Source organism: Oreochromis aureus, linkage group 12 (genome assembly GCF_013358895.1).
Source record: "Oreochromis aureus strain Israel breed Guangdong linkage group 12, ZZ_aureus, whole genome shotgun sequence".
NCBI lineage: Eukaryota > Metazoa > Chordata > Actinopteri > Cichliformes > Cichlidae > Oreochromis > Oreochromis aureus.
In genome coordinates, this window is record NC_052953.1 from 9,420,315 (window position 1) to 9,445,601 (window position 25,287).

At 40.3% G+C, this 25,287-nt stretch overlaps 1 protein-coding gene and 1 long non-coding RNA gene across 7 annotated transcripts; one reads left to right on the plus strand and one right to left on the minus strand.

Moving 5' to 3' along the window:
• Positions 1-2,209: 2,209 nt before the first annotated feature.
• On the plus strand, positions 2,210-21,028 carry LOC116326242 (UDP-glucuronosyltransferase 2A1-like). 5 transcript variants are annotated; one of them, XM_039621249.1, is made up of 8 exons: positions 2,210-3,167; positions 11,075-11,083; positions 16,188-16,814; positions 18,138-18,286; positions 18,431-18,562; positions 19,677-19,764; positions 20,125-20,344; positions 20,617-21,028. In XM_039621249.1, exons 1-8 carry the CDS (start codon positions 2,450-2,452, stop codon positions 20,900-20,902), a joined length of 2,229 nt encoding a protein of 742 aa, XP_039477183.1. In that variant the 5' UTR covers positions 2,210-2,449; the 3' UTR covers positions 20,903-21,028. The 5 variants fall into 5 exon arrangements, with proteins under 5 accessions (XP_039477183.1, XP_031603303.2, XP_039477180.1 ...); XM_031747443.2 differs by lacking the exons at positions 16,188-16,814; positions 18,138-18,286; positions 18,431-18,562; ... (1 more) ...; positions 20,125-20,344; positions 20,617-21,028 and adding exons at positions 3,328-3,476; positions 3,621-3,752; positions 6,637-6,724; positions 7,385-7,604 and having other exon boundaries at positions 2,450-3,167; positions 10,963-11,541; XM_039621246.1 differs by lacking the exons at positions 2,210-3,167; positions 11,075-11,083; positions 16,188-16,814 and adding an exon at positions 15,423-15,460 and having other exon boundaries at positions 20,617-20,902.
• A 119-nt stretch (positions 21,029-21,147) lies between these two features.
• On the minus strand, positions 21,148-25,287 carry LOC120443175. Of its 2 annotated transcripts, XR_005615213.1 has the most exons (3): positions 25,271-25,287; positions 21,707-21,827; positions 21,148-21,505 (listed from the first exon to the last, which is right to left on the minus strand). It is a non-coding gene; the product is annotated as an uncharacterized LOC120443175 (long non-coding RNA). The 2 variants fall into 2 exon arrangements; XR_005615212.1 differs by lacking the exon at positions 25,271-25,287 and having other exon boundaries at positions 21,707-22,374.

The window sequence follows — 25,287 nt, forward strand, 5'->3', positions numbered from 1 at the left end:
CCAGCACTCTCTTGAATGATCCTTATGATGTATTCAGCTGTGAGCTTGTTGAGGGTCAGCTTGTGACCACTGACGTATCCACCACCATCCCGTGGAGCAGCTGTAGTAAACGGGAAGACGTCTGAAGCTTTTCTTACTGGTTCCAAAAAAGGAATCTACATTTTACTATCCAAAACATTTATTCAATAGATATGTCAATTTAATGTGAAATAGAGCCAGCAGTACTTTCACAACTTGTGAGTAGATACAGCATTAACTCCGCCCTGAAAGATGTAGGAAATACAATGGAGAGGCAGAGGAAGTACCAGTGTTTTAGTCAATGGGACAGCATACAATGACTGAAACAGCTGGAAGGAGGCCCTCATCACCACTAGAGTCTCCCAGAAAGACACCATGCTCATTTCCTATGGAAAAAAAACAACCCCAAACACGATAGCTCTTCAAGAGTAAAAATGATCCTTGATTAACAACATTTCTTGTAGAGTGATAAAAGACGCTGATATCTACAAATATGTAACTGTTAATGACAGTCCAAACAGGTTTTAAAATGTTTTTTGAGAGATTTTTCATATAATAAAATATGACATAGAATTAAGCTATATGATTAGCTTAGTTGCAAATTCTTTAATATTTGTTACTACTTCAAGAAAGGGGCGAGTAGCTACGTCAAGACTTTCCAGCTGCCATGTGGTGGTCAAAGTTGTAGCCAAATTTTGGTTAGGGACATTACAAATAGTACAGTTAAGATTGTCAAATTGAAATTCGTTAAGACTGAGAGAAATAAAGTGAGATTTCTCTTGTATGCGTGTTCTTGCCAAATCACTTTTGTCCCAAACATTACTGTATATTTTTACACTTTTGCCTAGAATTTATTCATAATCAATTAATTCCAGCTCTGCAGGACAAGACCACAAGAGCATGATGGCGTTTCAATATCTGTTGCTCTCAGTCAAGTAATTGTGTATTTGGCACGTTGTGTCTTGTATCTTATCCTATTAAAGTGCTCAGAAATTTCTAAAGGTAACATTCTTCTAGTAAGAGTCACCATGTGCTGCTATAGGGGCTTGAGAAAACTCAATAATCCAATAAGTTGTGAATTTGTATGTGCTATTTAAAAAACATCTGAAATAACTGCAGTATTTCTGGGTTCATCATGATGAATACTTTGATTGTATAACCCCCCCCCCGCCCTGGGTAGCATAAAAGATGAGTTCGGGGGAGAAATTACGTTGACAAGCACTCAGAGCGCCATCTTCAGATATGACACACATGCATGCTTCTGGTTTCAAAAACATTCACGTGGTTTCATATCAGTTAGTTGTGTATCAGACTTCAGTAAGGATTGTAACAAATGTGGAAACAGCTGTGTATTAATACATGGATTGCATTTATATAGCGCTTTTCGAGACCATCAAAGCAATTTACAACTCCACTATTCATTTACTCTCACATTCACACACTGGTGGAGGCAAGCTACAGTTGTAGCCACAGCTGCCCTGGGGCAGACTGACAGAAGCAAGGCTGCCATATCATACCATCAGCCCCTCTGGGCATCAGGGGCTTCAGTAGGTGAAGTGTCTTGGCCAAGGGCACAACGACCAAGACAAACAGAGCTGGGGATCGAACCGGCAACCTTCTACTTACAAGATGAGCTTCCCAACCCCCTGAACCACAGTCGCCCACATAAAAAGAAACTGAAAGGTAAATTTGATTAAACAGAAGTTCGTTTTAAGGCTGTATCCAGTTAGAATGGAGTCAGGACTTATGAAACCCAACAGCTTCTTTTGGTAAAGTGATTTCAGTTGAATTCAGTTTTATTTATATGGTGCCAAATCGCAACACCAGTTCCCTCAGGGCACTTCAACTTCATCCTTCACATCCTCCTCAAAAAATCTGGAGATCATCACACAGACTGTAAATTAAACATTTATCAATACATTTATTTTACCAAATATGTTGTGAATGATAACTCATCACCTTTCAAATATTGGCTTAACCTTGAACCTCAACACCTGCAGAGTCAAATCACCAATGGGGTTACAGCTTGTTTGAATCCTACAATCCTGACTCCTTTGTGTTTCAGTGGCATGCAGGGAAACAGTTGCACAGGCACCCACAACTTCCTCAGATTATGCAACAGTGTCCAAGCCTATACAGTTGAAATGACCATTGTTTTGCATTACTTCACTCTGTTTCTCCCCGACTAACGACAACGTCGAGCTCTGACATTTTTACTCATTTCTTAGTGGATTTCTTATACCAGTTCAGTCCTGTTTTTTTCAGTACTGTCAACTTTATTGCCATTAACTTTTAACCCATTGTGAAATGAGCAATACTGTACAGAAAGAAGTGAGTCAGAGTTCAACTTTGAGTTAATAATTATCTTTCCTGCGATACTTCTACAAAAGGATCAGACCACAGCTGGTTTTCCTACAGAAATTCAGACACTATGGAGCTGCGTCTCTCTACCTGCATCCTGCTGGTACTTTGTGTGACATGGAGTGCAAATGGAGGGAACATTTTGGTGTGGTACACTGAAGGCAGCCACTGGATAAACATGAAGCCTGTTCTGGAGACGCTGGTTGACAGGGGACACCAGGTAACTGTACTGACACCAAGCTCGTCAATGTACATGAACACCAATGAGCCCTCCCGCTTTCGTTATGAGCCCTTCAACGTCTCTTTCTCACTGGAGGCTATGGAAGAGTTTCTAGAAGAGTTCCTCCGATTCTCCATATACGAGATTGATTATATGAACTACTTGGAACTCTACATCAGATTCATTGACATAATGAAAACTGACCTGCAGTTTTCTATCCAGTATTTGGACGGTGTGGTGAAATCAGAAGTCGTCATGAAGAAGTTGAAAGAAGGAAATTATGACCTTCTCTTGGCTGACCCCCTCTACCCTGGCAGTGACTTAGTAGCAGATATTTTGGGGATCCCACTCGTCTTCTCCTTGCGCTTCTCTGTAGCTTATAACTGGGAGAGGCATTGTGGTCAGATGCCTGCTCCACCATCCTTTGTTCCCGGTGCTATGAGCAAACTCACAGATAAGATGGACTTCTCAGAGAGAGTGTGGAACTTTCTCTTCTACGCTCTTCAAGACATCGTGATTGATCACACTTTTTGGAACGTATTAGACAGATATTACTCTGATGTCAAAGGTGAGCAAATGAACATGAAGCACTGATTTATAAAACTATTTAAAATTTGCTAATACTGTAAACACAGGGTTTTAATATCCCATCAGATCTGATAAAGAAAATATGCCTTGTGTGAACTATTGGTGATACGTTTGTGTCCTTTACTTATGCATTGCAACAGGAACTCCCACCAGTGCCTGTGAGTTGATGAGCAAAGCAGACATCTGGTTAATCCGAACCTACTGGGATTTTGAATTCCCTCGTCCTTTCCTCCCCAGCTTTAAGTTTGTTGGTGGGATCCACTGCAGACCTGCTAAACCTTTACCAGAGGTAAGGACACTCAACTATTACCATCTCATTAATCATTACATCACAGAATATTCCTGCCAGGAGCAGTGAAGCCATCAAAATGTTGAACAAAAATGCAAAAACAGCTGGTTGGCTGGCAGTGGGATAATATTCGACTTGTTACAGGATCTGGAGGAATTTGTGCAGAGTGCTGGAGATGATGGCATTGTGATCTTCACTTTAGGATCCATGATCAACAACATCACCAAGGAGAAGGCAAACATGATAGCCTCAGGCCTCACTCAGATCCCACAAAAGGTCAGAGGATAATCTTTGTGCCAGCTGTAATCAATTTGTGTAAAACATTGAGTAGTTTTTCATATTTCAGATAACCAGTTTCAGAGTGCTCTACTTCTGACTAGGACTACCAAAACTACCATTTTTTTTAATGACATTGCAGACTGTGGACATTTTAGGCTGCATGTTCTTTGTGAGAATCAACCATCTCAAATTTTACATCACTCAGTTTTTCTCTTACAGGGTGTGAAAAGTCAGATTTTGTCTGCGGCTGATGATTTGTAATAACAAGTCTTGAGATGTCCCCTACCCTTCAACTGTTGAAAAATTACATTACAATATAAAACTAGAAATCCTGTCCATAAAAATTATGAACAGAACCGGTGACAAAGGGCAGCCCTGGCGGAGCCCATCACCCACCGGGAACGAGTCCGACTTATTGCTGGCAATGCGAACCAAACTCTTGCAACGGTTGTATAGGGATCGAATGGCCCGTAGCAATGGGCCAGACTCCCCATACTCCCGCAACACCTCCCACAGGACACCCCGAGGGACACGGTCGAATGCCTTCTCCAAGTCCACAAAACACATGTAGACTTTGGGCAAACTCCCATGCACCCTCAAGTATCCTTGAGAGGATAAAGAGCTGGTCCAGTGTTCCGCGACCAGGACGAAAACCGCATTGTTCCTCCTGTATCCGAGGTTCGACTAGCGGACGAACTCTCCTTTCCAGCACCCTGGCATAGACTTTCCCAGGAGGCTGAGGAGTGTGATCCCCTGTAGTTGGAACACACCCTCCGGTCTCCCTTCTTAAAGATGGGGACCACCACCCGGTCTGCCAATCCAGGGTACTGCCCTGATCTCCACGCAACATTGTAGAGGCGTGTCAACCAGGACAGCCCTACAACGTCCAGAGCCTTCAGAAACCCGGGGTGGACCTCATCAACACCAGGGCTCTGCCACCAAGGAGTTGTTTAACTGCCTCAGTGACCTCGCCCCGAAATTGGCGGGTCATTCCCTCATCCCCAGACTCTGCTTCCTCCTTGGAAGACGTGTCAGTGGGATTAGGAGGTCCTCAGTATTCCTTCCACCGCCTGACAATTTTCTCAGTCGGCGTCAGCAGCGCTCCGCCAGCACTATACACAGTGCAGGTAGAGCACCGCTTTCCCCTCCTGAGACGCCTGACGGTTTGCCAGAATCTCTTGAGGCAGTCCGAAAAGTTTTTTTCCATGGCCTATCCGAACTCCTCCCACACCCGAAGTTTTTGCTTCAGCCACTGCCTGAGCCACATTCCGCTTGGCCTGTCGATACCTGTCGGCTGCCTCCGAGTCCCACAGGCTAACCAAGCCCGATGGGACTCCTTCTTCAGCCTGGTGGCTCCCTTCACCTCTGGTGTCCACCATTTGGTTCGGGGATTACCACCACGGCAGGCACCAACCACCTTGCGGCCGCAGCTCAATGCAGCAGCTTTGGCGATGGAGACGCTGAACATGGTCCATCAATGTCCCCAGTCTCCCTCGGAATGCTGTTGAAGCTCTGCCGGAGGTGTGCGTTGAAGATCTCGCGGACTGGGGCCTCTGCTAGACGTTCCCAGCACACCCTCACACGCGTTTAGGTGCACCGGGTCTGTCCAGCGTCCTCCCCGCCACCTGATCCAACTCACCACCAGGTGGTGATCAGTTGACAGCTCAGCCCCTCTCTTTACCCGAGTGTCCAGAACATATGGTCGCAGGTCTGGTGATACGATTACAAAATCGATCATCGACCTGCGGCCTAGAGCGTCCTGGTGCCACGTGCACTTATGGACACTCTTATGTTTGAACAAGGTGTTCGTTATGGCCAAACTGTGATTTGCACAGAAATCCAATAACAAAACACCGCTCGGATTCAGATCAGGGAGGCCGTTCCTCCCAATCACGCCCCTCCAGGTCTCGCTGTTGTTACCCACGTGAGCATTGAAGTCTCAGGATTTCTAGGTGCAGCCAAGTGGCGGAGGGCTTTCGCTTCGGTGGCCTCAGAATCTCATCTCTGCTTTTTGCGGATGATGTGGTTCTGTTGGCTTCATCAGGTGAAGGCCTCCAGCTCGCACTGGAACGGTTCGCAGCTGAGTGTGAAGCAGTGGGAATGAGGATCAGCACCTCCAAATCTGAGGCCATGGTTCTCAGCCGGAAAAGGGTGGAGTGCCCACTCCGGGTTGGGGATGAGTTCCTGCCCCAAGTGGAGGAGTTCAAATATCTCGGGGTCTTGTTCGCGAGTGATGGGAGAAGGGAGCCGGAGATCGACAGACGGATTGGTGCTGCGGCTGCAGTGATGCGGACGCTGCACCGGTCCATCGTGGTGAAGAGGGAGCTGAGTGTAAAAGCGAAGCTCTCAATTTACCGGTCGATCTACGTCCCTACCCTCACCTATGGCCACGAGCTGTGGGTAGTGACCGAAAGAACGAGATCGCGGATACAAGCGGCAGAAATGAGCTTCCTCCGAAGGGTGGCTGGCCTCTCCCTTAGAGATAGGGTGAGAAGGTCGGCCATCCGGGAGGGGCTCAGAGTAGAGCCGCTGCTCCTCCACATCGAAAGGAGCCAGTTGAGGTGGTTCGGGCATCTGACAAGGATGCCCCTGGGCGCCTCCTGGGTGAGGTGTTCGGGCATGTCCCACCGGGAGGAGGCCCAGGGCAGACCCAGGACACGCTGGAGAGATTATATCTCTCGGATGGCCTGGGAACGCCTTGGTGTTCCCCCGGATAAGCTGGAGGAGGTGGCTGGGGAGAGGGAGGTCTGGGCTTCTCTGCTTAGGCTGCTGCCCCCGCGACCCGGCCTCGGATAAAGCGGATGAAGATGGATGGATGAATATAAAACTAGCATACAAAAAAAACAATCATGTTAGCTAAGAAATGTCTTACTGTTTATAGGTGCTGTGGAGATATAGAGGAGAAAAGCCAGAAAGTTTGGGTGCCAACACTCGAATATATGACTGGATCCCTCAGAATGACCTCCTGGGTAAGTAGTGTTGGTACCAATCACAGATGAATAATGGATCAATAGATGATGGGCAGTATAGAAACTTTGATTCCATCAAAACTTATCTTAGCGAAAACAGATTCCACAAAGATGGCAAATTTACACTGCACACTAAACAGAAATTTTTTCTACAAAGCTTTTAAAAACATTTATATTTTTTTAACTATACCCGGAGCTTATTTTGCCACATTCAACATTAAATGTATTATTGGAGACTGTGAGCATTTCTTATAATAAAAACAAGTAGAACTGGATGAATATAATTTTCTCTCAGATGTAATCATGTTGTTTAGTTCATTTTCTCCAAGCTGTTCCACTATAACCGATGTCTGGACATGCAAGTTAAATTTCAGCTTAAATCGCTTCTTCACATTTATTGGCATCCCCAAGTAGTCCAAGTGTGGAATAAGTAACTAAATGCATAATGGTTATTTGACATGTCTTAGGTCACCCTAAAACTAAAGCTCTCATCATTACAGTAAAGTTCACAGTAACACTGCCAACTAAGATTTTTTTATATTTTATGTTTTAAATACTCAAATCAGCTCAAATTAGTTGTTCAGGTTTATTGAAAGCTTTTTGCTGTCCCAGTGTGAAAATCCTACTCCAGATGTTTCATGGTTATTTGACATGTCTTAGGTCACCCTAAAGCTAGAGCTTTCATCACCCATGGAGGTACAAATGGGATTTACGAAGCCATCTACCACGGTGTTCCCATGGTGGGCATCCCCATGTTTGCTGACCAGCCAGACAACATGGTCCATATGAAAGAAAAAGGAGCTGCAGTTATTCTCAACTTGAACTTCATGACGGCTGAAGATCTTAGAGACGCAATCAACACAGTCATCTCTGACAAATCGTGAGTTCTTTGAACTATCTGTGCTTTTGATTAGGATTTGAAAGTATAGATTTTATAGCAAAGATGAATGTGGGCTCAAGAGTATGAAAACTATAAAGGCCAAGCATAACATACCTTAAACTAGAATTATTTGCAATTTCAAGTCACAGTGATCAACTTACACTGAACACAATCTGGTCTTGGTTTCTCATTTGTTTATTTATTTTTTAATTTATTAGCAGCATGTTTTGGGATGCTTTATAGAGCCTTTGCAAGGCAATTATTTTTTTTTTATAAATGTAAGTTGTTATGCTGTACCTTACTAAAACCACTGAGCCCTTTATTGTCACTGGAATGTGCATGTATTAATTTGGCAATACAAAAAAAGGCATAAAGGTTTTGGCAACACTTTATAACACAAACTACAAATATAGTGCAAGTGCGCTGTACTTACGTGCATTTTGTGGGCAACAAGTCAGTTTTTTGCAGGAAATAATGAAAGAAGTACACCATAAGTACCCTGTACTTTCTGGAATGCTAGCCATATTATGGAGTCACCTGCGAAACAATGAAACAATTACACTGTAGCACCCACAACTAAGGCACAAGTAGCCTGTAATTACGTGTAATGTTGTGTACCAAGTCAGGTTTTTGCAGGAAACAATAAAATAATTGTTAGATTGTTAGACTACAAGTACAACATTTTTTTAGTTACACCATAACACAACCCGTGCCCCAGAAAGCACAGGGTACTTAACAGTGTACTTGTTTCATTGTTTCTTGCAAAAACCTAAACTGTTGCCTGCAAATTGCACGTAAGTACAGGGTACTTGCATTTATTCACTGGTCGTGTTAAAAAGTGTTAGCAATCCTTTTGTACTTTGTTTTAATTTGCTGTTAAACCTCTTTTACACTCATGGACTTGTAGAACACACACCAAGAATACCTATTCACACAATCAAATTAGTTTCACTTAAATCTGCAACAAACTAAAGTTATTTCCATGTCTCTTATTGGGCCTTGAGACCATGACATTTAACACTGAATTCGATCCAGTCTGGTGTTTGAGCTCTAACGTGCAGCAGTCTCCATAGAAATGAACAGCAGCACCGAGTGTGCACAAAGTGATTAAATTATTAACTGGAGTTAAGGGCTCTTTACAATAAATTTCAAGATTAATGATTTTCTGTACCATTAATCTCTCGCCTCATTTAACAGTTTATTCTTGCAGTTTTATGTTCTTTAGCAGTGTTTAACAAATTTATCATCATCTGATATCATCTCTGACTGGAGTAGGTGGTACTCAAAGGGATTATTTCATACAGAAGAAGAGTCACATGACCCACAAAACACCTGTTTTTCTGTGAGCGCACGCAGAGCCTGAAGCTGAGAGCTTTATATAGAAAGATGATACGGACAGTAATCACCAGTCACTGAATGTACATGCCCTTGGGTTCCCAGGGCCATGCTCACAGTTCACAATTTAAAACAAGATTTCACTAATCAGTGGTTGATGTCACAATGCCTACTTCTATCTTTTATGTACAAACTATTATTTTTCTGCTTCATAAGAGAGTTCAAAAGACAGATTAATAGCATACCATAAAGGTCTAATGAGCACAAAAGTTCAAGTACCACAAAGTTTCAAAGTTCACAACAAGATTAAAAGATCTCTTGATGTTGATTTTAACTTCAAATACTGGTCACAGAGTTCTTGGAGTTTTATCAGTTGTAGAGTTTTTAAATGCATCTCTATTTTATAAGGCAGAAAAAGTATAATAACTTAAAACTAAAAATGTGGGCGGCTTCTGGGTGTTCTGGGAATCCCTCCTACCTCACAAAACATCCTACCCGTTATTTCACAACTCAAAAACGCACGTTAATAGCATCCGGCTGTGATTTCATGCTACTCAGTTTTCATATTTGGAAAATAGGTAAGTATTAGCATTTTATTAGCATTTTATTGATGTGGATACTTGATTTTTTCAAGACATTTTTTCCAAGTTTGTTAATTTTTTCAAATTTGTTCATTTTAAAGCGAAAATGCTATCTGCTTTTTGCACAAAATTATCGAATTTGCAGTTTCGGTTACGTCTAGTTTCAAGTTATTGGACACATTTGATATTATCGAGAAAGTTAGCAAGGTTGCAGTGCATTCTTGCTGAGTGATAAGACTATTATATTCTAATTCGTTAATATGTGTATCATACCAAGATTAGCCTATGCTCAAGGAGCATAGAGTTCATCCCTCATGGACTCGTGTATATGGGAGTTCGTGAGGGATGGGTATTACATGTTTTTATGATTTTTTTTTTTAAAGATAACACTTTTCTAAGCTTTAGTGGCCTGTCTTCTTTGTAAAATTTGCACTTGTATCATTTCTTCCGCTATTTTCAAATAAGACACTGTGCATCTTCTATCTTGCCAGAGTTTCCAAGTCAGCCCCCTAAGCAATGGTGGGAAGACTTATTTGAGCTGAAGCCTCACAGTAAGGCTCTTATAACACAAATATATACCTTAATTAAGACATTGGGCAATTACTGAACCCCCAAAAAATGCTTCCAGTTGGGAACAGGACCTGGGCCTTAAGTCTGGGGAAGATTACTGGGACAAAGTAAATGACAGAATTCATATCTCGTCCTCATGTGCAAGACTCTCCCTTATTCAGTTTCAGACGGTATACAGATTGCACTTCTCAAGATCTAGACCAGTGGTTCTCAAACTTTTTGCAATGAGTACCACCTCATAAAATATATGGCTGTTAAAGTACCATGCTTATGACCGACATTAAAGTACAGTAGTATAGGTCTATTTAACACCACATACAGTTTACACAAGACAATTTTATTTCTTATATGAATATTATTTATTTTAGCTGTCATAAACAGGATGTGATGAGTGATAATAATAACAACTGTACTGCATTAAAACATTCATAGCAGGTGGGATATCCAATCTTTAAGTGATGACCTGATGAATACTGCTTCCGGGTCCAAACTACTCTGCATTTATTAAAGCTGTTGTGTTTTTAACATGTTTTAATGCTTTGTATTTTGTTCTATTTAATCTAAACAAGCCCCTAAAATCAGTCAGTGATCACTGTCGGCCTCTCTCAGTTTTTATTACTGCTAATCGTTTTAAAGCTCAGTTTTTAAAACCTTACGATGTAACTACAGCCCAGCCCATGCAGCAGAATATTAATGACTAACCTCGCATTGCCTGAACTGTGATGAGGTATATCTTTGCATCATTTGGTACTTGTTTTATTAGCCCTGATATGTCAAGCTACATGTAAAAATTCTATAAATAACGAGGAAAAAAATAATAAAAATGTAACAATTCAAAGATTTGTTTTTTTTATTTATATACACATTCACAGGTACAAAGAAAATGCTATGCGGCTGTCCAGCATCCACCACGACAGACCCATGAGTGCTCTGGAAGAGGCAGTATTCTGGATCGAGTTCACACTGAGAAACAAAGGGGCCAAGCACTTGAGGGTCCAGGCCCATGAGCTCACCTGGTACCAGTATCACAGCCTGGATGTTCTGGGCTTCTTCCTCACTATAGTTCTACTCCTCATATTCATCTTCATCAAGACCTGCAGTTTCTGCTTGCACAGGTGTTGTGTCAGGAAAGGAAAGACAAAAAGGAAGGCTGAATAATAACTAAACTGAAACAGGTGCTGAGATGTTGTACCAATGCAGTATTTGTTACCTACATGAGACTTTCTTTCATATATGTTGAATGTCCCTCATCTTCTCCTTTATGTATCACCACTAATTACTTTAACTTTACCAGTGGTTCTCAAACTTTTTGCAATGAGTACCACCTCATTAGCACAAGTGTGCTAATTTGCATAAATGTACCTGAAGTTAATCTGACATTAAAAACCAAATGCTGATTGGCTGTTGAGTTTATTTTTTTAATAAAAGAAAATACATACAAAATTCATTCTATGCCTACTGATTGCTTTTTTTTAAGAAGAAAAAAATACACACACAAAATTAGTTCTATACCTTTAGCCGAGTAACATAAGTTTCTCTTTTAGTATCTTGGCATACATCCATGCCATTACCAATCATATAGATATAAAAGGTTCAAATTACAATTTTACATAAATTATATTAATACAAATTATGAGGAAAAACAAAAACAAAAAAAACCCCACACTAAATCATGTTCTGAAAGAGGTTGATAAAACCTGATACAAAATTTCCTATACATTTCTTTTGTATGAACATGTTTTTCCATGTCAAAGTGTCAATATTTTGTGTGGCAACCATTATTTTCCAACACTGCCTTAACTCTGTTGGACTGTGTTCACTAGAGTTTCACAGGGTGTCACAGGAATCCGCCTCCACTCCTCCATTATGACATCATGGAGCTGGTGGATGTTAGAGACCTTGTGCTCCTCCACCTTCCCCTTGAGCATGCCCCACAAATGCTCAATAGGGTTTAAGTTTGTAGACATGGTTGTCCCGTGGCTCAGTTTCTGAAGGGAGGGGATCATGCTCTGCTTCAGTATGTCACAGTACATGTTGGCACTCATGGTTACCTCAATTAACTGTAGCTCCTCAGTGCCAGCAGCACTCATGCAGCCCCAAACAATGGCAACAATGGCATTAGTCCACTACTGCCACCTGTGGCCAAGTGCCTTAGCCTACTACCAGGTTAACTTGTGACACATCTGCACCTGGTTCTATGACCACCCTGAGTAGAGGCTGAGTTGCTGCACTTAAACCTGATGCATTCAGATCTACCCACAAACATGCTGAAAGATGCAATGCCAGCAATTTGGATTGTCAACACTTAAACCAATCATTAAGCAAAGACAACAGGGATAATTTTTTTCTGTGTATTAAGCCTGCGCAACATTTGTAGTCGCATTGTGTACAGGGGAAGTCCATGCACAGTCCTTGTATGACTTTCCACAGCAGGTGCATTCAATCTGAAAGAAAATTTAGATTGTCAGAATCATTCATCTAAAGTCAGGCTGTTGAGTGAAGCAACTAAACATGTTTCAATGTGCAGTTACTGCACATTTGTGTGCAAAATTCTTATCTGTGGATCACTAGATGTTTTCATGTGTCCTTTATGTGCTCCAGTGTCTTAAAAATGCAAAGGCATGCAGGTTACCTGGAGTATAATTTTTCCGTTGGTGCAACAAAGTGACATGTCATGTTTAAGTAACCCATTTAAGGTGCTACTGTCATGGTCCTGGGTCCTTTTGACCCAGTGTTTTGAGTCTCTTGTATTTTTGTCATTTGGTGTTAGTATTTGTTTTTTAGGCCCACTGTGTTTATTCTATAATGCCTAGGTTTTTCGGTTTAGCTTTTGGTTATTAGAATTCCCCTTGTGTCTTTGCCCCTGTGTCTCCCTCTGTGTGTCTGTGTTTATATTGTAGCGTGAGTTCTTGTTTCCCCTTGTGTCTTATTCCATCTTGTTTTCCCTGCCCATCATGTCTGCCTCTCTCCCTCATGCTCCATGTTCTCTCTCTCCCCTTCCAGTCTGCATCTCTGTGTACTTCCCATTTTACTTTGATAGTCTTCCTCGGTGTACGTCATGCTGTGTTTGCCCCTTCCCTGTCTCGTTATGATTATCGGTGTCAGATGTGCCCCACGTCCATTGTTATCTTTCTGTGTATTTATGTCAGCGTCTCCCTCAGTTCTGTGTCGCGTCGTTAACGTCATCCACACCCCGTCATGCTGTGTGTCTTCCTTCCGTGTTCTGAGTTTATTCCTAGTTCCCAGTTCTGGTGTGTATTCTAGTGTTTAGGTTTGAGTTTTCTAGTTTCTAGTTCCAAATCTTGTTTTGTATTCATAGTGAGTGAGTTCCAGCAAATAAAACTGTGCTTTCAGTTAACTTCCTTCCACACAGCCTTATCATGACATCTTCAGTCTTAGGTATTAATTTGGTTATCTTACCCACTCATCGGTTTCTGCACCAGAGCTTCTCTCGCCACAGGCACGGCATGGCTGGAAAAGGTCATCTGAAAATATATGCCACAATGCCACATATGATATACATATAAATATTTTATATGAAGACCCAAATGCAGTTTTTCGGGTATACCTGAGTTTTGGAACAGACAGGGCGCTCTGTCCAGTCTGAGCCTGGCAACTCCCTTCTCTTCATAAGGGCTGTGTATTTTGTCCCTGATAGAATTTGTTCTGCAAGCTGACCATTTTCTATTCATTAGAATCTGTTTATTCAAGTACAATACACCATGAGCATTTTACCTACCTTGCATACAAAAACACCACAGGATGTAATCTCCTGCTGTTTAGGATGGGCAACAGTTGAGCATGTCCATTTGCCAGTGGCTGGACAGTTCCTCCTAACCAGAGCTCTGTACAAAACAGGTACTGTACTTAACATTAATCTTTTTGCTCACCTTGTTACATCCCTGCTCTTTGCCATTTGTTCTTATGTTGCCCCAAATGGGTAAATTGAAAATTGTATTAAATCTAGTAATTTCATTTAAAAGTCTCATGGTTGTGTGATTTCTTACAATTAGTTGTCCAGAGACTGTTGTTGCACACTGGCCCCAGCTGGCACATCATACTTTAGCAGATCCAGCTACAAAGTAAAGATGCTGAAATTAAGTTAAGACTATTCATAATTCAAAATTCATACTTGCATGCTGAAACTCACACACAGCCAGGGAACTTGACAGCAGTTTTACACATAGTTTTTTGCTTTGTATCTGTAACCACACCTTAACAAAAACAATTTGTAACTCATATTTTTTACAAAAACAAATTCTCATCTATAGACGCACAAATATAAAAGTTTCAGATATTTGGGTTTACAAGGTTACAAAACTCAGTTCACAGCTACGCATTTGATTTACAAGTACAAAATATTTGTGACCACAATTTGAGCCCATAGTAACCTCACAAATGTCACAGATTAAATATTTAGTGTTTATTTGCTGGTTTGTCTGTATCGCCTCCTTAAAAGCAAGTCTACCACACATCTGTTTGACCAATGCCAGTTAATCTACAACAACAGCAGTACATCCTGTTACATAACTTTGTACCAAAAACTAGTGTAGTGAATCATGCCATGCCCTCTGCCCTGAAAGACACTGTGCTCAATCCAAATCAAATAACGATGGGGTAGCTTTCAGTGATACAGGTAAAACTGTTCACTGATTGTCCAAACATGTTTGCTAAGATGGCTTTCTGTGAAAGACATTTCATAAAGAAATCAAATTGAGTTTTTTAATGAAATCTCCAGTGGGGCTACAGTGTGTTTAGATCCTAACAAACCTGACTCTCATTTTTCAGTGGCATGCAGGGAAACCGTTGCACAGGAAACGATAACTTCCTCAGATGATGCAACAGTGTTCAGTTTTGCATTACTTCACTTGGTTTGTGCTCCAACATCATTCATTTCTTTTCTTTTTCTTTCAAAAAAAAAAAAAAAAAAAACAATAACTGGGTCATCCGCAGCCACCCTAGGGTACTGGTACAGGTTAGAAATCTATGGTGGCCCCTAGAGACAAAGCACATACAAACTCCAAAACACTTACAAATTCCAAAGAACAAATAAAAAAACATCCAAAACACATACAAAACTTCAAAACACTTACAAACCCCAAAACACGTACAAAACTTCAAAACACTTACAAACCCCAAAACACGTACAAAATCCAAAACACGTACAAACTTCAAAACACGTACAAACTCCAAAGCACGAACAAATTCCAAAACAAACTCCAAAGCACGAACAAATTCCAAAACACATGCAAACTCCAAAACACAACGGAAGTGCTCCAAGACGCTAGGGGCAGTGTTGAGCTTTTGTTACCTAGTGGCTACACAAGCCAGGAAGTACCAATGATCGGATTTGGTGTGTGGTAGTAACAGGTAAATGAAATTTTTTTTGTAATTATTTGAATATATATTCAAATAATTACAAAAATGAGTGTGGTTGTTCTGTCCTTGCAGGTGTTTTCCACCGGTATCCAACTCCATGTGTTTGCAACAAACTTGCCGTGTATTTTGCAAATCGAGCTCAACACTGCCCCTAGCGTCCTGGAGCACTTCCGTTGTGTTTTGGAGTTTGCATGTGTTTTGGAGTTTGCACGTGCTTCGGAGCTTGTATGTGCTTTGAAATTTGTACGTGCTTTGCAGTTTGTACAAGCTTAGGAGTTTGTACGTGTTTTTGATTTTGTACGTGTTTTGGAGTTTGTACGTGTTTTGAGTTTGTAATTGTTTTGGAGTTTTGTAAGTGTTTTGGAGTTTGTACGTGCTTTTTTAGGTTTGTACATGTTTTGGAGTTTGTACGTGCTTTGTCTCTAGGGGCCACCGTAGAAATCAGTCGTTTCTTCAGTACAGTCAACTTTACCATCGCTACCATTTAACTTTTTTAACTTCTGTCTGTGCAATCACCGACAGAAGTGAGTAAAAGTTCAGCTTTACTGAGTTAATAATTATCTTTCCTAAAATAATTTCACCAAAGAATCAGACCACAGCTGGTTTTCCTGCTGACATTCAGACACCATGGATCTGCGTCTCTCTGCCTGCATCCTGTTGGTACTTTGTGCGATATGGAGTGCAAATGGAGGAAATATTTTGGTGTGGTACACCGAAGGCAGCCACTGGATAAACATGAAGCCTGTTCTGGAGACGCTAGTTGATAGAGGACACCAGGTAACTGTACTGGTTCCGAGCTCGTCAATATACATGAACACCAATGAACCCGCCCGCTTTCACTATGAGCCCTTCAACGTCTCTTTCTCATTGGAGGCTTATAAGAAGTGTCTAGAAGAGTTCCTCCAATTCTCCATATACGAGATTGATTATATGAACTACTGGGAGATCTACATCAGATTCATTAACATTGCAAAGACAAACCTTCAGTACAGTATCCAGTATTTGGACGGTGTGGTGAAATCAGAAGTCATCATGAAGAAGTTGAAAGAGGGAAATTATGACCTTCTCTTGGCTGACCCCTGGAAACCTGGCAGTGACTTAGTAGCAGATATTTTGGGGATCCCACTCGTCTTCTCCTTGCGCTTCTCTGTAGCTACTAACTGGGAGAGACATTGTGGTCAGATGCCTGCTCCACCATCCTTTGTGTCTGGTGCTATGAGCAAACTCACAGATAAGATGGACTTCTCAGAGAGAGTATTGAACTTTCTCTTCTACGCTTTCCATGACATCGTGATTGATCACACTTTTTGGAACGTATTAGACAGATATTACTCTGATGTCAAAGGTGAGCAAATAGGCATGAAGCACTGATTTAAAACTTTTTTAAAAATTTGCTAATAATGTAAACACAGTATTTAAAAATTTTCTGATTAAGAAAATATGATGCCTTGCATAAACTATTCAATTCAATTCAATTCAATTTTATTTATATAGCACCAAATCACAACAGAAGTCGCCTCAAGGTACTTTATATTGTACAGTAGATCGCACAATAATACATACAGAGAAAAACCCAACAATCATATGACCCCCTAGCACTTTGGCGACAGTGGGAAGGAAAAACTCCCTTTTAACAGGAAGAAACCTCCGGCAGAACCAGGCTCAGGGAGGGGCGGGGCCATCTGCTGCGACCGGTTGGGGTGAGAGAAGGAAAACAGGATAAAGACATGCTGTGGAAGAGAAACAGAGATTAATAACAGATATGATTCGATGCAGAGAGGTCTATTAACACATAGTGAGTGAGAAAGGTGACTGGAAAGGAAAAACTCAATGCATCATGGGAATCCCCGCAGCCTCACGTCTATTGCAGCATAACTAAGGGAGGATTCAGGGTCACCTGGTCCAGCCCTAACTATATGCTTTAGCAAAAAGGAAAGTTTTAAGCCTAATCTTGAAAGTAGAGATAGTGTCTGTCTCCTGAATCCAAACTGGAAGTTGGTTCCACAGAAGAGGGGCCTGAAAACTGAAGGCTCTCCCTCCCATTCTACTTTTAAATACTCTAGGGACAGCAAGTAGGCCTGCAGAGCGAGAGCGAAGTGCTCTAATAGGGTGATATGGTACTACAAGGTCATTAAGATAAGATGGGGCCTGATTATTTAAGACCTTGTATGTGAGGAGCAGGATTTTGAATTCAATTCTGGATTTAACAGGAAGCCAATGAAGGGAAGCCAATACAGGAGAAATATGTTCTCTCTTTCTAGTCCCTGTCAGTACTCTTGCTGCAGCATTTTGGATTAGCTGAAGACTTTTCAGCGAGTTTTTAGGACATCCTGATAATAAAGAATTACAGTAGTCCAGCCTGGAAGTAATGAATGCATGAACTAGTTTTTCAGCATCACTCTGAGACAGGATATTTCTAATTTTAGAGATGTTGCGCTAATGGAAGAAAGCAGTCTTACATATTTGTTTAATATGTGCATTGAAGGATAAATCCTGGTCAAAAATGACTCCAAGGTTCCTCACAGCATTACTGGAGGCCAAGGTAATGCCATCCAGAGTAAGAATCTGGTTAGATACCACATTTCTAAGATTTTCAGGGCCGAGTACAATAACCTCAGTTTTATCTATTGGTGATACATTGATGTCCATTACTCATGCATTGCAACAGGAACTCCCACAAGTGCCTGTGAGTTGATGAGCAAAGCAGACATCTGGCTAATCCGAACCTACTGGGATTTTGAATTCCCTCGTCCTTTCCTCCCCAATTTCAAATATGTTGGTGGGATCCACTGCAGACCTGCTAAAGTTTTACCAGAGGTAAGGACACTCAACTATTACCATCTGATTAATCATTGCATCACAGAATATTCCTGCCAGGAGCAGTGAAGCCATCAAAATGTTGAACAAAAATGCAAAAACAGCTGGTTGGCTGGCAGTGGGATAATATTTGACTTGTTACAGGATCTGGAGGAATTTGTGCAGAGTTCTGGAGATGATGGCATTGTGATCTTCACTTTAGGCTCAATGATCAACAACATCACCAAGGAGAAGGCAAACATGATAGCCTCAGGCCTCGCTCAGATCCCACAAAAGGTCAGAGGATAACCTTTGTTTCAGCTGTAATCAATTTGAGCAAAGCATTGAGTAGTTTTTCATATTTCAGACCCTTCAATATACAGTTAGGTCTATAAATATTTGGACAGAGACATCTTTTTTCTAATTTTGGTTTTGTACATTACCACAATGAATTTGAAATACAATAACTCAGATGCCATTGTAGTGCAGACTTTCAGCTTTATTTCAGTGGGTTGACCAAATACATTGCATGAAAATGTGAGGAACTAAAGCATTTAAAAAAAACACAAACAATCCCTTCATTTCAGGGGCTCAAAAATAATTGGACAAATTACAATGAATAAAAATTAAAATAAAATGTTCATTTCTAATGAAAACCCTTTGCTGACAATGACAGCCTGAAGTCTTGAACTCAAGGAGATCACAAGACAGTGGGTTACCTCCTTTTTAATGCATTGCCAGGCCTTTACTGCAGCGACTAGTGGATTCTCCCACATTTAAACTCATCTAACCTCATCTAATATCTCTGTTTTTACTCTGACACACACACACACACACACACACACACACACAGTCAGCAGATGTTCTTCAAATATTCATTTTTTTTCATTTGTAATTCTTGGGTTTAGGCATTTAAAAAAATAATTCCACTCTTCTACCATTTTAAGGAATATAAGCTGTCAACACTCATCCAGATTAGTTCTGATTCAAGTTTTTATTTTTGACACTTCACATATGTACTTCCAAGTCATTTAAAGAATATCAGATTTCAATATTCATTCAGATGTTTTCTGACTCTAAATTTTCTTTTGTCATTACTCAGCTTTTTCTAATGTGTATTTTAAAGATGTTTAGCTACTTTCATTTTGAAACTTCTTCTGTGTCATCTTTCAACAGTTTTGCACTTTTATTTTCAGGTGAAAAATTCTCTTCTTCAGCTCATTCAACATTTTTAACTGAACATTCAACGATCATGACATTCCAGCTCAAAACATTCAACTATCAGCATTCACACTGCATTTTCTTCAGGAAATAGAAGTAATAATATTTTGTGATATATTACTTAAAGTTGGGCTGTAAGTATACTACCACAGAAAAAAAACATGCAAGCTAAGACGTGTTATTTTTATAGGTGCTGTGGAGGTACAGAGGAGAAAAACCAGAAGCCTTGAGTCCCAATATTAGAATATATGACTGGATCCCTCAGAATGACCTCCTGGGTACATAAACCTGCTACCAACCACAGAAGTTCTTAAAAGTGCAATAACATAAATTAAACATGCATTTAAAATTAAATGCAGGTTGTGAGCATTCTGTTTATTAACACAAGGAAATATGATAAATTATTTACTTTTCTAACAGATGTGATCTTGATTACATATTGCACCCTGTGTAAATCTACTCTGGTTAGTTCTTTTTCTCGAAGAGGTTGCACTAAAGATTAGTTAAATGCATGTAAGTTATAAAATCTGCAAATCAATCTCAGCTCAAAGCAGTTATTCTGGGTAATTAAAATCCTCCTGTTGTCCACATGTGGAAAACTAACTTTCAATGTTACACGGTTATTTGGCATATGTTAGGTCACCCTAAAACTAGAGCTTTCATTACTCACGGAGGCACAAATGGGATTTATGAAGCCATCTACCACGGTGTTCCCATGGTGGGCATACCCATGTTTCTTGACCAGCCAGACAACATGATCCATATGAAGGAAAAAGGAACTGCAGTTATTCTCAATTTGAACTTCATCACAGCTGAGGACCTTAGAGATGCAGTCAACACAGTCATCAATGACAAATCGTGAGTTCACTGAACTATGTGCACTTTAAATTAGGCACTGAAAACAGGCTTTAAAGAAAAAAATGGAGCAGACTCAGAGTATAAAACATGAATACTCTACCTTAAACCATTTTTCTTGGAGCCAGCTAACACAAGAAAGCCCTGCTGAGCTGAACTTTAATGACCTGTGTAAACAATTTTCTAGAGTTTTTATGGTCTCAAGGTCTTTTTTATTAATTCAGGATAATATTGATTTTTGCAATTTTTTTTCTCATTTGTATACACATTCACAGGTACAAAGAAAATGCTATGCGGCTGTCCAGCATCCACCACGACAGACCCATGAGTGCTCTGGAAGAGGCAGTATTCTGGATTGAGTTCACACTGAGAAACAAAGGGGCCAAGCACTTGAGGGTCCAGGCCCATGAGCTCACCTGGTACCAGTATCACAGCCTGGATGTCCTGGGCTTCGTCCTCACCGTAGATCTACTCATCATATTCATCTTCATCAAGACCTGCAGTTTCTGCTTGCACAGGTGCTGTGTCAGGAAAGGAAAGGCAAAAAGGAAAGCTGAATAACAGACTGAAACAGGTGCTGTGAGTGTTGGGCCGGGGCAATATTTGTTACCTACATGAGACTTTCTTTCATGTATGTTGAGTTTCCCATCATTTTATTATTTATGTATCACCACTAATTACTTTAACTGAAGACAGATGTACCAGTTTGCAGAAGTGTACCTGAAATTAATCTCACTTTAAAAACCGAATGCTGATTGGTTGTTGAATTTTGCTTCCCCCCCTCCCCGAGAAGAAAACTCACAAAATTCACTCTATGCCTTTACTTGAGTAATACTCATGAAAAGTCACCACTTTAGGTCCTCTTGGCACTACATGTGGTCAACATTTATACAAATATGGAAGATGGGCTCCAAATTGAACTTTTACATACAGAACTCATTAACATAAATCACATTAACAAAAACCAAACTGCCCTCCATGTCCTGAAAGAGGTTTACACAAATACATTTGAATCACAGCTAGTATTTGTTCCCCCTCCCCCCATATGAATTGTACAGGAATAATTTTATTTTCATCATTTTTTCAATTTTCCATCTTCTTTCACTTTCCACAGCATCAGCTCCATACAGGCAGTAGCATCTTCTGCAGTGTCATGACCACAAACTAAGGGGGAAAAAAAATAAAAAATAAAATCATTTTTTAAAAATTCAATGCAATTGAAATCAGCATCTTCAGCAATAAATCTGATATCTGCCGCACGAGTCTGTGGCATTCAATGTTATAAGTCATATTAATAAGTCATCTTTATTTGGAATGTAATGATATTATAATAACGGATAAACCATTTGCATGGTGGTAACCCACCACTCTCTTGAATGATCCTTCTGAGGTATTCAGCTGTGAGCTTGTTCAGGGTCAGTTTGTGAGGGGGGCCCAGACGGTGGGGAAAGACTACCGATGTATCCACCACCATCCCGTGGAGCAGCTGCAGTAAACAGGAAGATATCTCAAGCTTTTCTTATTGGTTAGAACTTGATAAATTACTGTTTTACTTTCAACATAAACTATAGCTACAGAATATGGAGAAGCAACCAGTGAATCTTGCAGCAAACAGTCCCTTTGATGGGACTGTTTGCTGTCCCAGTGGTGGCCCCGTCGTCACCACTAGATTCTCCCAGAACGACACCATGCTCAGTTCAGAAGAAAATAACATTGGAGCAGCTTTCCATTACTGCACACAGCTCTTCAAGATTAAAATGAATCAATGATCCTTGAATAATAAGATTTTTTTAGACTGCTACCTGTTCCTACCAGTTGATATTTGTTTGCTAAGGTAGCTTTTTGTAGGAAACTTCATACAAAAACAATTGCTGTATGTGATTTGCTTAAGTCAGGGCAAATGGTGACTCTTTCTTTCTACGCCAAGAGAGGGGTTGGTAGCAATATTATATTAAGACTTTCCAGTAATGTGCTGCCACCTAGTGGTAAATCACAGCAAAAAATCCTGGCACAACTTCACCTGCTTCCAAGGTGCATGGAGAAGATGAAAGAATTAAAAAAGCAGGAACTCCAGCAACACTTGAGAAATGAAGAACAGCTTTAATAATTGACCAACGCGTTTCGGCTTGTGGCCTTCATCAGGGTCATAGTGAAACATTGTAAAAAAAATAGCTTAAATACAAGACAGGAAACAGAGAAAAAAAATTCAAATTAACCAGTCAAAACTTCACAGATAGGTCAGCTGACATATCATAAGTAGGTATTGGTTAATTGGTTAGGTCACGCCCAAGTAGATGTTGGACTAGAACATTAATGATGAGGAAGAGAGGGGGGTGACATAACCTCCATATGTCTGAAAATAATACATGCATGAATAGCATAAGAAGGATACTATAAATATACACACAGGTCAAAAAAAAAAAAAAAAAAAAAAAGAAGATTAATAATAATAATGATAATAATAATAAAACCAACAAGGGGCAATCTTTAATGGTAAAAGCACGTTTAAAATGGAAAACAAGATTGGTTCGGGTAATTACAAATACAGTGGTCCCTCGCTATAATGCGGTTCACCTTTCGCGGCCTCGCTGTTTCGCAGATTTTTTTCTGTGCAACGTTGCAGGCTTTTTTTTTATAGCGCATTGTCTTCTGCATCCTGATTGGCTGTAGACCATTGTCAATCAATCTTGTGCCATGTCTCCTGTCCAGTAGAGAATGTGTTCAGCTTGTCAAATTTACATAAATCTTTGATCTCTAGCAGTGTGTGAAGTGCTGTACTGTACGTTTGTAAGTTTTCTCCCAAACAAACAACATTGTCAACGAAACATTTTGCGCCGTCAGAGGCACCTGCAGATGCGTTTGGTTTCATTCTATAACACTGGACTTATTTGTCTACGAAGGTTTTAAGTTTGAGAGTGTTTAAACAAGAAATAAAAGTGAAAATGTTCGTGCCTGTCTGAGAAAAGTGTATAAAATGTGTAGTGAAGGGTTTTACAGCCTTAAAACATCTATAATTGTAAAAAATAAAGTTGGCTACTTCCCGGATTTCATGTATCGCGGGTTATTTTTAGAATCTAACTACCGCGATAAATGAGGGACCACTGTAGTGCAATTAAGATGGTCAAAATAAAATCCTTTAGGAGGACATCGGAGCGAAATAAAGTGAGATTACTGTATTATGACATTTGGACCCTTTTGTCCAAATGTCATGCAAAAAATTAATTTCAGGGTATACAAGACAGCCAGACCATGATGTAGTTTCAATATCTGTTGGTCTCTGTCAATTATGTGTTTAAAATACATTACCGTTCAAAAGTTTTAGAATACCCCAATTTTTCTGTTATTTATTGCAATTTATGTTGCTCAAATCTAATGAATAGCTTGAAATGGTACAAAGGTAACTGTTGAACTGCCAGAAAAAACAATATATAATAACAATAATAATAATAATAATAAAATAAATAACGTCCATTTCAGAATTATACAAAAAGGCCTTTTTCAGGGAACACAAAATGGGTTAACAAGTTAAAGCTGTTCTAGAGCAGTGGAGGTTGATCAAGCCTTGAAAGCTACAGGTGTTCCAACTTTTCTGAATTACAACTACCCTGTCTGTCACTGTTGGAACGCACTGTGATACCACACCCTCGTGAGCATCACCTGAACAGTTTCGTGCTGCAGAAAGTACTATGTTTCTAAAAAATTGGTGAGAAAAAGGCAATTAACAATGGAAGTGGGACAGACCATCATAACACTTCAAAGTGCAGGTCTTTCCTACAGAGAAGTTGCAAAGAAAGTCAAGATGTCAGTGAGTACAGTTTCCTTTACCATCAAAAGGCACTCAGAAACTGGAGCAAACTGACAGAAAGAGGTCTAGCAGACCCAAAGCCACAACTGAATCAGAGGACAGGTTTCTGAGAGTTAACAGCTGATAGGCTCATACTAGACATGTGTTCAAACACTTACTACGACCACTATTAAGCTGTAAGTCACAGTTGCAAATGTGAAGAGAAGACTTCGAGCTGCACGTTTGACAGGACGAGTTGCAGCAAGAAAGCCATTGTCTTATTCTGAAATCTTAGTAAAGAGACTTGGCTGGGCCACCACCATTGGACTACTGAAGACTGGAAGAAAGTATAATGGATTGATGAAAATTGATTTGAAATTGGGTTCATCATGCAGGAATTTTTACCAAAACGGCTACCACAACATTCTGCAGCACCATGCAGTACCCTCTGGTATGCGGCTAGTTGGTCAGGGGTTCATCCTACAGCAAGATAATGACCCAAAACATAGGTCCAAGCTATGCCAGAACTACCATAGGAGAAAAGAAACAAGATGGTAAGCTCGGAAACATGGAGTGGCCAGCACAGCCTCCAGACTTAAACCCCCATCAAGCTGGTTTGCAATGAAATGGCCTGAAGAGTGAAAGCAAAGCAACCTACAAGTTCCACACATTTATGGGAACTTGTGCAACAAATATGGGAAGAACATTCTGAAGAATATTTGATTTGTACTGTAGAAAGAATGCAATAGGTGTGTTCAGCTGCTATATCTCCCAAACGTGGCTACTTTGATGAGTCAAAAGTTTAGAAAACATTTGGGTCTAATAATTTATTCCTTTTTTTGACTCCGATTGTTCAACATTTACTCTTAGAGAACTATGGTGACCCTTCACATCCTCCTCACTAACACCTGAAAATCTGGCCAAGTAAGGTGTCACACGAGCTCTAAGCAGAGCTGCATCATATGCATTATTAAGCAAAACCTAACCATCTTTAAACTACTGGCTAAACCTTGCACTTGATGTTGACTAAATTTTCATTATACAGAACAATTTTCAGACTGCTGCCACACTTCTGTAATGACAGAGCGTGTTGGTATAGTTTATGTAGTGCACAGAGAAAGATGAGGGGTATATTATCACATTACCTGGTGTTATAGTCAAT